Source organism: Capra hircus, chromosome 9, assembly GCF_001704415.2.
Source record: "Capra hircus breed San Clemente chromosome 9, ASM170441v1, whole genome shotgun sequence".
In the NCBI taxonomy this organism is placed as follows: domain Eukaryota; kingdom Metazoa; phylum Chordata; class Mammalia; order Artiodactyla; family Bovidae; genus Capra; species Capra hircus.
This window is the reverse complement of record NC_030816.1, coordinates 66934789-66948730: the sequence shown is the minus strand read 5'-3', so window position 1 is coordinate 66948730 and position 13942 is coordinate 66934789. Positions and strand designations below refer to the sequence as shown.

At 38.9% G+C, this 13942-nt stretch overlaps 1 protein-coding gene across 6 annotated transcripts in view; it reads right to left on the bottom strand.

Moving 5' to 3' along the window:
• ADGRG6 (adhesion G protein-coupled receptor G6) overlaps window positions 1–13942 on the bottom strand; it is a 152849-nt gene that overhangs the window by 15741 nt on the left and 123166 nt on the right. For all 6 annotated transcript variants that reach the window (XM_018053276.1, XM_018053278.1, XM_018053277.1 and 3 more), the window contains 3 exons: window positions 13432–13700; window positions 12181–12277; window positions 9655–9938 (listed from right to left, as the gene is read on the bottom strand). In XM_018053276.1, coding sequence (XP_017908765.1) covers window positions 9655–9938; window positions 12181–12277; window positions 13432–13700 — 650 coding nt within the window. The remainder of the gene's footprint in view (window positions 1–9654; window positions 9939–12180; window positions 12278–13431; window positions 13701–13942) is intronic.

Genomic DNA, 13942 nt, shown 5'->3' with positions numbered 1-13942 from the left:
TGCAGGCGAGAGGGGTAGAAAGGCAGGGGGAGCACCAAGGGCACTTGGAGGCCAAAGTGAGAAAACAGAGGGCTGGTCCCTCGTCAGTCTCAGGGTTGGGTTTTTTTTTTTTTCCATCTACTTGCGGATCTTGGTGCCAGGAGCAGAACTTAAAATCACAAAACTTTATAGAGTTTTCCTTTGGCATCCAAAAGAATCTGTTTGACTTCTCATCTCCATCTCTGTTCTTTCTATCACATGTTTTCCCTTTGAGAATCTTTATATCAACCCACATGCCTCAAAGAGGCTCTTCATACCACCTGGAAAAATATGCTTTTCTAACTTTCTGGAAAGGGCTTTAAGCTGCAACTGGGGACCGGAATAATTGACTCTTACTCCTCCCAGTGCCTTTCAGCTTTATTTAACTGATCAGGGAGTAGGAAACACTGCCCATAAACGCTGGACACTAACACGACTGAAAAGATAGAATTCAGAGTTATAAAGTCTCTGCTTCATCTTGACAGGCTGTGCTAGTTTTATGACAACCCTTTTACGGTGAATTTGAGCCTGGAAAACCACCACTCTGATGAATCCAAGCCAGTTCCTTTGCAATAGTTTCTTCAGCTTGATAACTGCCTTGATTCTTTACCATACCCATAAAACCCCAGATATTATGTTAGAGCAAGATAAAGAGTAAAACTTTCTTTAAATGAACAGATTCTTAACCAGTTCTATACCTGTTCATCCTTGTCTTCCTTACATCTCCATTTTTCACTAACCAGAGGTATCTGCTCACTTTTAAAAATAATTTTGACCAATACATGAATAGATGATGTAATTTCTCATTTAAATGCTTTCTTTTCTGCAATCACCCTCTGTGTTTTTTGTTGTTGTTGTTTGTCTTTTAACTTTACTGAGGCTTTCAATGGCTAAGTCAAAGATCTCTTGGTAAATGTCACATTGCACTTGAAACTATGTGGGCTATTTTCAAATATGTTTTAATATTGATTTCTAACATAATCCCACAGTGATAAGAGAACAGACTCTGTATGAAATTTCTGCACCTTGTTTTATGTCCCTGGATATGTTCCAGTGTTTGCTGGTTTATAGTCTACGGGAAGTTAAATAGAATTTGTATCCTGCTGTTGTGTGAAAATTCTATAAATTATCTTAACTATGCTGAATTGGCCTACAGTGCTTTCCAGGTCTACTATATCCTTCTGCTTTTATGCATATTCATTCTATAAATTTTTGAGAGTTTGATACTGAAACTCCAACTAAAAATCTTAATTTATCTACTTTAAAAAACAATTGTAGTATATAGTGGAACTATATGTAACTTTGTTCTGCATTTTCCAGAAAGTGAAAGTGAAACTCACTCAGTTGTATCCAACTCTTTGCCACCCCATGGACTATACAGTCCATGGAATTCTCCAGGCCAGAATACTGGAGTGGGTAGCCTTTCTCTACTCCAGGGGATCTTCCCAACCCAGGGATCGAACCCAGGTCTCCCACATTGCAGGCAGATTCTTTACCAGTTGAGCCACCCCAAGTCTCTTGTAAATGTGTTGCCATACTTTCATAATTTAAAAAATAAAAAGAGAAAGAAAAAAATAGCTTTTTTGAGTAAGGGTGTTATAAGTATGTGGGTCTGGTAGGAAGGAAAATGCAATGAATTCCACCTCATCAAGACCTCTTGAAGAACCACACCATGGGCCAAAGTTGGCTCAAAAAATACAGTAAAGGGACATCCCAGGGGGTGCTCTCAATGTCTAAACATGGAGTGAGAAACATTCGGAGAGACCTCATCAAGTAGCAGCCTTGGGTTTTGATATCTAGTTCTTTCACCTGCCTCAGAACACATTCAAGTAAAAAGTCTTAAAAAAAAAATCCCCTTTCTAAAGCATTGACATCATAACCATTATATATAGATTATATAGGCTTATGTTTAATCTTGGTCTCTATAAGTGCTATTTAACTACTTATTTGGGGGAAAAAAGATATCCTTAGCCTCAATATTTTGGCTAGAAATTGGGCATCCACATAGAATTCATCCTCTTTGGTTGATTTTAGCAAAAATAGGGGACTTCCTATGGGCAAATATGAAATAAGTAGCTAAAGGGATCTTCTCAGATCTCAGTGCCATACAGTAAAATTTAGGGAAGCACATTTCGCATTCTTTTACTGGCCTAACAACTCACTTTCAATGTCTGGTGAAGGAAAACAAACAAACACCTTGAGTGCTCATTTCCTAAACATTTCTTTACCGACTAAGGTCCATTAGCAATTCCAGCAGGCTTGTCATCAATATATTCTGATAAATGACCTAAGTTGATTTTTCATACCTGGACAGAAAAGATCCAGAAACACAGTGAAAAGAAGATTATGGATATAGGTGACTTCAGGCATATGGGACGGAATCAATCAAGAATTAATCAAACCACATGCCTGGGTCAAAAAAGACACACATCCTAGATAACTGATCTTTGACAAAAATGATCCAGATAACTTCTCAGCTTCCCACCAAGCCTGAGTCCAACAACGGCTCATGTGTTCTCTTGTCACACAGATGCAGCCAGCTGGCTGCAGGACTGGGGAATCTCTAGAGTTTATGACTCCCTTTGGGAACCTCTTGAATCCTCCTTTCATTCAACAAGGTGCCCTTTAAAAAAATTACTTCTCTACACACAATATGCTCTGCCAAAAGATGAGTAATTTATTTCCCTGCAGTGTGTAATGTCTTGGCCAACGTGATGCCATTTCAGATGTGAATGGGTTTAAAGGTGGTACATCTCTTTACTTTGGCGTCAACCCGCCGTGTGTGTTGTCCATGTAATTATGGCCCAGCTTAACTATCAGGAGGTTCCTACTCCATAATTTTACTTAATTTTCTGAGTTTGCCAACAGGATTAAAATATATTTTCATTTTAAAATGATAAATAGGTTTCTATAGATGATTTTTGCTAGAAAAGGGTAAGAGCAAATTTCCACTTCATTAGATGTACATTTACTAAATTTCTTTAAACAGACATATTCACTTCCTAGAACTTTTGAAATAAAACATTGAAAAGGCAGTAATTTGTTTTATTTTTTTACTCATGCTTTCTCACCTGATGTGCTTTTCTATGCTCACATATGCTATGTTGTAAATATTACACTGTAGGAGTCAAACTGATCTTGGGAAAGTCATGAACTCTTGTAAGCCTGTTTCTTCGTCTATAAAATGGGGAGAATACCTCTTTCTTGGGTACCTACTTTTCATATTTGCTGCAATAATTACACAACAGATCACAGATGTTATGTGAAAGTGCTTTGTAAACCACAGCACACTATGCAAATATTCTTTCTGTTGCTCTGGGTATTTTAATCTTACCCAACTAATTAATGGCAAACATGATCTCTGAGTAGATTGATGATACCCTTCTGCGTTTGCCATGGTAGCCTCTATTTGCAGAACCATATGCTGCACGGTATACATACAGAAGATGGACTGATTATGCCTGAGACTATTAATCAATATTGTTTCATATGCATGGAAAAGGAAAACTGATGATTAAGCTCTCAGTATGGGGCTACGTTTTAAATCCTGTTAAACGTGTCAGGAGAGTTAAACTTCCCCATGTACTGGAGAAACCTAATCTAATGTTGCTGTTGTTCAGTCACTAAGTCATGTTTGACTGTTTGTGACCCCATGGACTACAGCACGCCAGGCACCCCTATCTCCCGGAGTTTGCTCAAATTCATGTCCATTGAGTTGGTGATGCTATCTGACCATCTCATGCTCTGCTACCCTCTTCTCCTTTTGCCTTCGATCTTTCCCAGCATCAGGGTCTTTTCCAGTGAGTCAACTCTTTGCATCAGGTGGCCAAAGACTGGAGCTTCATCTTCAGCATCAGCCCTTCCAATGACTATTCAGGACTGATTTCCTTTAGGATTGATTGGTTTGATGCCTGTGCAGCCAAGGGCCTCTTAAGAGTCTTCCACACACAATTAGAAAGCATCAATTCTTTGGTGCTCAGCCTTCTTTATGGTCCAACTCTCACATGCACTCATGACTACTAGAAAAACCATAGCTTTGACTATGTAGACCTTTGTCAGCAAAACAATGTCTTTGCTTTTTAATACGCTATTTAGGTTTGTCATAGCTTTCCTTCCAAGGAGCAAGCATCTTTTCATTTCATGCCTGTAGTCACCGTCTACAGTGATTTTGGAGCCCAAGAAAAGAAAATCTGTCACTATTTCCACTCTTTCCCCTTCTATTTGCCATGAAGTGATGGGACTGGATGGAACTGGATCTGTTTTTTCACTGTTGAGTTTTAAGCCAGCTTTTTCACTTAGTGTCAAATACTTTTGTACAGTAATGAAAAAATATACAGTCTGAGACACTATTTATCATTTGTATAATAAGCAGCAATGTGCACAGGCTGCATCTCAAAGCAATAACTGAATCTTGCAAGTACATCAATATCACCAAAGGATATATTATAGATGCCCAAGAGGACTCTGGCCAAGATCCTCTCAGAAACCAGAGAATTGCCTTTTACTTCTTTAGGATGAATTGCATTATATTTCTTGACATATAGGCTAATGTTCTCAGGCATGTGAATTATGATGTATTTTAGTCAAACATCTGTTCTCTTTTGAATAGCAATTTGTATACTATGTGATTTTCTCAAGTTGTATTCTTTAGAATAAACTAAAATGTTGAATAAAATGCTTTGCTACTCTCACCCTAGGAAAGCAGCAAAGATAGAAAAAAGAGTTAGAAACATAATTGTGCCATATTAAGAGAAGGTATATTTATCTAGTCATCTTAGAATACAAAATGCAATGAAATATTTAGTATATAACTTAAATGAAGTAGGTTAAGAGAAACAGAACAAAGCAATACACGGTGGGAAAGCAGTTAATAGTAAACCTGGTTTCAGCCTGCATTCAGGTGACTTCATTTGCTTATTCAAGTAGGTAAAATTTTAGGTAGAGCTGCACAGATTATAATAATTTTATGATATCCAGTTAACATGATTTTTTGCAACTAAACTGTGCAATTACAAATATATCTTAAAAATTTCAGAAAAAATATAGTATTGAAAATAAAAATAAAACATCTAAAATAAAAATACACATATAAAGCTTTAATACATAAGCTGCACAAATATGAATATTGACATAATTATACATGTATATGTCTTTGTACATACACACATATACACATGTATTTCTAAGAATCCTGAGAGATAAATGGATTTTTAACATCTTTGAACCAAATTTTTAAAGACATACACAAAAGTGAAAAGAAATCTGCTAGCAAAAGCTATTCCTCTGATACACGTGATCTGATATCACTGCTCAAACACATCTGTCCTCCCTGACAGACTTCACCTCTGTAACACTCAAGAGTGACTTGTGATCTTGCCAGTTTTAAGATGCTCAACTATAAGCTAAATCTGAGAAAATTAAAATTTACTTTTTTGGGCTTCCTTGTGGCTCAGATGGTAAAGCATCTGCCTGCAATGCGGGAGACCCAGGTTCGATCCCTGGGTCGGGAAGATCCCCTGGAGAAGGAAATGGCAACCCACTCCAGTACTCTTGCCTGGAAAACTCCATGGACTGTCACTTGAGGAGCCTGGTAGGTGACAGCCCGTGTGGTCGCAAAGAGTTGGACACGACTGAGTGACTTCACTTTGGCATAATTTTAGGTTTCAGAATATTACATTATTAATCTTTGGCCATTGCTAATTCTTGCAGTTCCAGGCTTCAAATCACTACAATACTGTATTAACATGAAGCTTTCTTATCCTAATCAGTGCAGAGAAGTAAGAATTTAATGACCAAACCAACGGTAAGTGTTTTGTTACTAGCACACCTGCAAATTCTCTTGACTCTGCTCACGTATCTCAGGCTCCTCCATTCCCATCACAGTCTAAAACCCTGAACCGTCTTACCTTACTTGGATCATTGCCACGGCCTCTCATCTACAGACACTACATGGCTGCTGTAATCCATTCTCCACATTATGTCCAGCTTCATCTTTACAAAATGTGTATCTGATCACATCAGTCCACAGGCCTCAAACCTTTCAAGAACTTCTAAATGCTCTTACACAGATCAAAATACAGAGCCTTTACCTTCCTTCTGTATCACCCCCACTGCTCTGTCACTCTCCTGCTCTTCTTGGTTGGTTATATGATCTTTCTTTAATGCCTTGAGTATATGCTATAATCACCAATTACAGCAATTGTTTTGCATAAGAAATGCCCTCTATCTGAAATAGTTTTCACCCAACTCCTACCCCCACCTCTCATCTAGTTCATTCCTACTGATCCTTCAGCTCTCAGTTTAGGCATCATATCTTCTGTCACATGCTTTCAACACCACCATGTATACTGTACACAGTGACGTATTTGATTAACATCAGTCTCTCCTAGGGCTTTCCTTGTGGCTCAGCTGGTAAAGAATCCACCTGCAATGCAGGAGATCTGGGTTCAAATCCTGAGTTGGGAAGATCCCCTGGAGAAGAGAAAGGCTACCCACTTAGTATTCAGTCTCTCTTACTATAACATAAGCTCCATGAGACCCGGGGGCAAGTTTCATTTTGGGCGGGGGTTTGAATAAAGAATATCAGAAAGACATCAACACAACATAGTTTGCCTAAGTTCAACCTGAGTTCATTATGTATTCATGGAATTTTTTTCTTTAAACTGTCTAAATTCCACATGCTTCTTTTAATAAATCATATACTTTTAATAACCACCAAGCCTCTCACAGAAGGTTCCAAAAATGACGCAAATAAAAACCATTAAATGACTTTCCATAGTGTCTGAAGAAGCTGTTGTACAAGTCTGGCCAGTAAGCAATTGTTAGATTCATGTGCTCTGTATCATTGCCTTTTAATTTAAATTTTCTTTTTAGAAGGTGTTTTTAATGTCACTGGATGTGCAGAAATCTGTTCTGAATTTATATCATTTAAAATCAGCCCTAAAAGTCAGTGATTTATGAAGAATACTGACTCGATGATGGTTTACAACATTTTTCCCTCCTGAGAGGAGACCTATGCTGGGAAAAATAAAACATCCCGAGTCTTATTAATGGAAACAGAGCTGAACAGACAACTGTAACTATTGCAGATTACTGAAAACTGCCAGGAAATTCTAAAAGCAAAAACAAGGTTGGGCTGGCAGATTAATGTGCCTTTCATGTACAATCCTGAAATATAAAACCATGGAATTTTCTAATGTTAATGGATATTTCTGTCAATATTTGTCTAGGCACTTTTATGTTGTATATTATAGAAGAGATTAAACAGAGGAACACTCACTTTACAAAGTTGGATCCCAGTGCAGATGTATTCATATGCTACCTATTCAGTTTCCAACTTCTGGAGGTGCACTTGAGGCTTATTATTTTATTTACTAACGATAATGAGCCCACAAAGTTCCTCTGTCAAAGCAGAATGAATCTGAATAAAATTTACTCAACTAATTAATTCATATTTATGCCGGAGGAGTCTCAGATTGAATTTAGGCCATCCCCCAAGCTCCTCCCTTCTTCATCTACCAATGCAGTGATTGATTTATCAAGTAGTTACTGAGCAGCTTTTAAGTGACAGGTTTTTAAAACAACAAGAGCTCATGAACTAGTTGGAAACTGAGGAAGATAAGCAAAACAGATACATAGGATACAAAGCTGTAAAAACTCTTCTGTAGATGAATACCGATGTTTCTTAGAACACAGCTGCTGGGAGCATTTGCTCAGGCATCTCACCTGTGAGAAGCACAGACCTGATTTCCACACTTTCCATCCTAGCTCAGATTCATTCAGCTTTAGTCAGCTATTCTTTCCCCAGAAACCTTCAAGTGCATGACCAGTAGCTTTAGGTAAGCCAGTAGTAATGCCCTGCTCTAAAAGATGCCAAACTTTGTCATCTCATTCCTACTGGTCTGTGGACTTCATTGTGCTTCCAACATTAGGGAGTTTTAACAACAATACAGGGTATATCAATGTCTTACAGAATGTTACTGAATTTTGAAGAAAACACTTCATATTCACTTAAGGTTCAAAACTAAATTCATCCCAGAAGGGAACCTTCCTAACAGTGTTGGTGGGAATGTAAGTTTCTACAGACATTATGGAAAACAGTATGGATGTTCCTCAGAAAACTAAAAAACAGAATTACCATATGATCTAACAACCCCACTCCTGGGCATATACTTAGACAAAGCTATAACTCAAAAAAGACACATGCACCCCTATGTTCATAGCAATACTATTCACAGTAGCCAAAACATGTGAACAACCTAAATGTCTATGGACAGAAGATACGGTACCTATATACACTGGAATACTGCTCAGCCATACAAAAGAATGAAATAATGCTATTTGCTGCAATATGGATGCAATAGAGATTATCACACCAAGTGAAGTCAGAAAGAGAAAGACAAATAACACATGATGTCACTTACATGTGAATCTAAAATATGGCACAAATGAAATGGTCTATAAAACAAGCAAACTCACAGACGCAGAGATCAGACTTCTAGTTGCCAGTGGGGAAAGCGGAGAGAGAGGGAGAGGGGTGGACTGGAAGTTTGGGGTTATTAGATTCAAACTATTACATTTAGAATGGATAGGCAACAAGGTCGTACTGCATAGCACAGGGAACTATACCCAATCTCTTGGGATAAACTATAATGGAAAAGAATATATTTTTAAAAAGATTGTATATATGTGTATAACTGAGTCAATATGCTGTATAGCAGAGATTGGCACAACATTGTAAATCAACCATACTTTAATAAAAATGGTTTAAAAAGTTAAATTCACTCTAGAGTACACTAGGTTTTATGTTATGGACTTAGAAGCATTACAGGGAACTCCCTGAAAGAAACCTTGTATTTCTAAACAGAACAGGCCGTTTATTAGATTGTTGAGTTCACTGCCATATCTTAGGGAAAAAAAATAAGCATTTCTGAACTAGATTGTTGGTATTTATATTTAGAGCCAAGGAATCAAAGTGAATTTTTCTGACCATGACAGAGTCTAAAGATTTTTCTGGCCAAGAATGCTACACTCACATGGTTCCATGAAGAGCATCAACACTTAGCAAAACGATGAAGAAGCCACAAAGCCTCTGTGGCTTTCACTTCCCATTGGACCCCTCTCATATTGACTCATGAACAAGATATATATACCGAGCACCTACTGTCTTCCAGGCATAGTTTTAGGTGCTTGGTAAATACAACACTGAAAACACATAAACTAACATTCTACCTCTTCACTTCATTCAAGGCCATTTTCATGAGCACCCACTCTGTGCCTGGAACTGTGCTCAGCACTCAGAATAGTGACTTAGAAATGCAGCATGGCGTCTGTTCAGAAGTGAAGCTGTCTGCACATACATTCAAATATGAAAGAGAAAACAGTGCGGGTACCATTTATCTTGGGCTTCCCAGGTGGCATTAGAGGTAAAGAACCCACCTGCCAATGCAGGAGACATAAGAGATGTGGGTTCCATGCCTGGATGGGGAAGATCCCCAGATGAGGGCATGGCAACCCACTTCAGTATTCTTCCCTGGAGAATCTCATGGACAGAGGAGCCTGGTGGGCTACAGTCCATAGGGTTTCAGAGTCAGACACGACTGATGCAACTTAGTAGGCACGTACCAGTTATCTTACCTTGTAACGAGTTGAAGATGGAGAAGAGGTACATGAAGGGGACATTCAAAGGTCCCCAGGCAAAGAAAGCAAACCCCCACGTCATGCCCAGGAGAAACGTCAGGCTGACCACGCTGCGCAGGTTCCGGAGAACCTCCTCACGCAGCGTCCGGCTGCTTCTCTTGCCGTTCCTCCCACAGATCTGCACCATCACCACAATGAACATGGCGACATTCAGGAAAAACATGAGTCCGAAATACCCAGCACAGGTCACGTAAAATACGACAGGATCCTGTATCCAACAGCTTAAAGGAGAAGAGACAGAAAGAGAGAGATTAATCATCACGCCCTGTTTACCTAAGAGGCTTACTTTGGGATTCTGCATACTTTACAGGTGGGCCTTCCTCAAATGCCCCTCAAATCCCTTTAGGAAGTCACTTCATTTGGGGAGGAGGCTCAGCTTCTTCCTTGATGTTTACATAAGTTTTTTGTTTTTGTTTTTGCTTTCTTTTGGATAGTCATTATCTTAACACTTAGTTATTTCAGTCAACAATTAAGAAAACAAGGTAGCCTCTTAAACTCTGACTTGGTGTGAAGACATTATCGTTTGGCTCACTCTAAACCACATCTATCCCCTTTCTCTTATGGGCCTCCACTCCAGAGGATGGGAAACTTTCTCAGTTTCCTTTGTTATTTAAATGGTGGCCATGTGGACTTTCTGGAGAAAGAAATGGCAACCCACTCCAGCAGTCTTGCCTGGAGAAACCCATGGACAGAGGAGCCTGGGGGGCTACAGTCTATGAGATCACAAACAGCCAGACACCACTGAGTGACTGAGCATATGTGGACTTTGTTCTACAAAATGATAAGGTAGCAGAGTCCACTAAGGGATTTTAAGAGAGGTATTCCTGACAGTCTGACTGGCAAAGCCCTTACTTATTTCTGCTTTGAACATGAATGCGAGCTCTGTGGCTGTAGTCATCATCTTCTGTCCAGGAAAGGAAGACCAAGAGAGCTATAGGATTGCTGGTCCTAACATTTTCAGCCCAAAATTAATGCTAGTTGTTGCCTTCTTCCAAGTTTCTTATTATGTGAAAAGAGTAATACTTACTTATTTAAGACATACATAATTGTGGATTCCATTATTAGGAACAAAATACTTCTTATTAATATAATTGGTCTAATTGAGGCACAACCTTATTGTATAACTCTGTTATTCTTACGCTGAAGCTTCCAATGCACAAATAAAAAGCTTACATCATAACATCCTTGTGAGATGAGGAAAGATACACTTGCTATTCAGAATGACATATATCTGAAAACAGATGGAAGTACTTTTAAAGGGTACTAAAAGTAAAATTAAAATACTGCAATTTGCAGATGCCCCAGTACCTAATTAATACTATGCAAGTTCTTAGGTGCCAAAAATATTTAGATGAATTATTTAAGACAATTAATCTTCAAATTCTAAAGCGCATGGTCATCATTTTGGTAGGTTGTGTCTACCATGGTATAACTTGACCACTGCAAAGGCAAAAGCTGTCTTGAACATCTTTGAGTCCTATAACCTAACCAGATTCCTGGCATATAGTAAATTCTCAATTAATGAGAGCTGTCCATGGCACAATAGCTTACTGAATCATACTTTAAAGGCCTGTAAAAGTTAACTCACATACTTTTTATATTCCCTTATTTAGAACTTGTTCACTGACTTGTACCTTTAATATAGCTTATTTTAAAGGTCCCCAAGTGATACAGCTTGCCCCTGGAGCTAATCTTACTCTCTATATGGAAGTCCCCCTAGAATCTGAAATTCCTGGCCTGGATCGTTTACTTCCCACTAGCTCTCTTGGGGGCTTTTGAATGTTACTTTGGAAACATAAAAGGGAAGACCAGGAGGAAAGGAACAGGACTGGATACTGACTGGATATAAAAGTGATATCCATCCATGAAATGAGCACAGAAATGTGGCATCACAGTCAGGAGTAAGCTCTTCATTCATTCAGTAATTCAGCCAACCCACAAATAATACTCAGTACTTATTATGTGCTACATAAAATACAAGAAAACTAACTGAACAGTTTAAAAATCTTAGCCTCAATAATCTCACAGTCTGAAGGGAATTTTTCAAATTATTCAAGATCCATTCTCTCCACTTTCACACAATAATCATACTGTTACTGAATCCCTCACTGTCTGATGCTGCTACTTAACTCTCTGGAAGATGCATGTGGTTTAATGAGGTGGAAGTATTAGGAAACCTCCTCAAAGAGACAGGATCTTCTAAGTCCAGAAGAGAGAATCTTAGGCTTCTTCTGAACTCCAGATGAGAAGAGCACAACATTCATAAAAGCAGCTCACACAGTTCAGGGCTTTCAACTGAATTTATGTATGGTATAGCAGAGGCCTTGGCAAAGACACATAAACACAACTTAACCTTCCAAAATAAGAAGCTCACTACTGGCATGAAAACTCACACTAAACTTCAGGAAACGAAGCATATAATACTCATCACAAATAAATTCCCAACAAACTTTTGTTACTTACAATTCATCACCTTGTTCTTTTCCATAACTGTCTTTTCCATAGACTTCATTTTGCTTTCTGCTCGCTAGAACAATGGACACAACTAAGACAGGCACACCTGTTATAACAAAACCATGACAGAAACAACTTTTCTGAAACATCTGAAATTGCTTTATAAGACTGAAAATGGCAAGGGGAAAAAAAGAAAGTAAACACTCCATATTATAAAATCAAATTTCTTAGAACTGGCAGCTTGGTTGAAAACAACAATAAAATCCCCTTTGTGGTATGAAACATCCAACTCTAATTAGAAACAATCTAAATCTTAAGTATTCTGTTTGCTTGCTGGTACCCACTAGAGTATAAGGACCTGCCCTATACTGAACACAGCACCAGAAAATGTAGTTTCATGAATGACACCTGTTAGACTGACCGAGTTCAGGTTGGAAAGTAAGTGCAGCTTCATTATACCCCTTTCTATAGAAAGAAACGTCTTCAGAATAAGTTGAGGGGAAACAATGGGGGCAGAAAGTCTTTACAGTCATCTCTTTTCTCTCATGAGCATTTTATAGATTTGCATGTATATTTCAGTAGGGAAATGCTACCCCACCTGAATTCCCTGAAAGGTGCCTTCACTGCCTCCTAAGGAGGTACTGAACACCTTGCAAATGTCTCATTCCCCCCTGCCATCTGAAAACGAGATTTGTGATAAAGCTTGAAAATGCCTGCCCCAATACAGAACCCAGATAAAAGAAGGAGCCTGATTGGAAAACTGTAAACAGGCTAACATAGCCATCTGTGTCTGGCTGAGGAATCATGGTAAGAAGTTCAAAGCAAGAATTCTGTCAGTATTCTGGTTGCACTCACAAAAATAACCTTTTCGCTCAGGTTTCCAAGACATGGGCATGTGTCTAGGGGCAAGAATAGTTAAGAGTCTGAGCTGGCCTTTCTATTTTGAAATATAATGGAAATCCACCACTGTCTGCCAGCTGCTTCTTCAGACTTGGGTGGGCTGGCTCTGGACACAGGAAATAAGTTGGTGGTGACTCAAGAGCTAAGGCTTTTTTTTTCTTTCCCCTTTAATCGTGACTTTTGTGAGGACTGTGGAACAGTTTTAAAAACACCCCTGCCTTCGGTTATGTATATCAAAGGCATATCACTCACAATCTTGAAGTTTCTTTTAGCAGTCCTATTCTTTCAAAATAGGATTTTCCTATGAGAACCTAGTGATTTCCAGGACAGGGGAAAAAAAAAAAAATGCAGGAGGCTTACCCCAGCCAACGATGCAGAATTTCAGGATGTACCGGCGAATGTAAGTGTTAAATACTTTCACCAGAGCAATGTACATGTGAATCGCTTCTAGTCCCATCCAGGTAAAGGTAGCTAGAAGGAAGAAGTGCAGCAGGGCTGCGATGGCCGTGCAAAGTCCATCCACATGAAATGAGGTGATCCACCCGTCCAGGAGGAAGACGAGATTCAGAAACAGCAGGGCTGTGCTGAGGTTCATCAGGATTTTGGAGGGATAATCCCTTCGTAATTTTCTTTAGGAAGAAAAGGAGGAGCAATGGAAAGATATATGAGAATGATATTGTAAATAAATCTTTTAAGCACAGGCAGTTAATTCACATCTTATACAGCTCTGCAATAACCTAGATACTACCATCTTTGACTTCACTGGTGGCTCAGATGGTAAAACATCTGCCTACAATGTGGGAGACCCAGGTTCAGTCCCTGGGTTGGGAAGATTTCCTGGAGAAGGAAATGACAACCCACTCCAGTATTC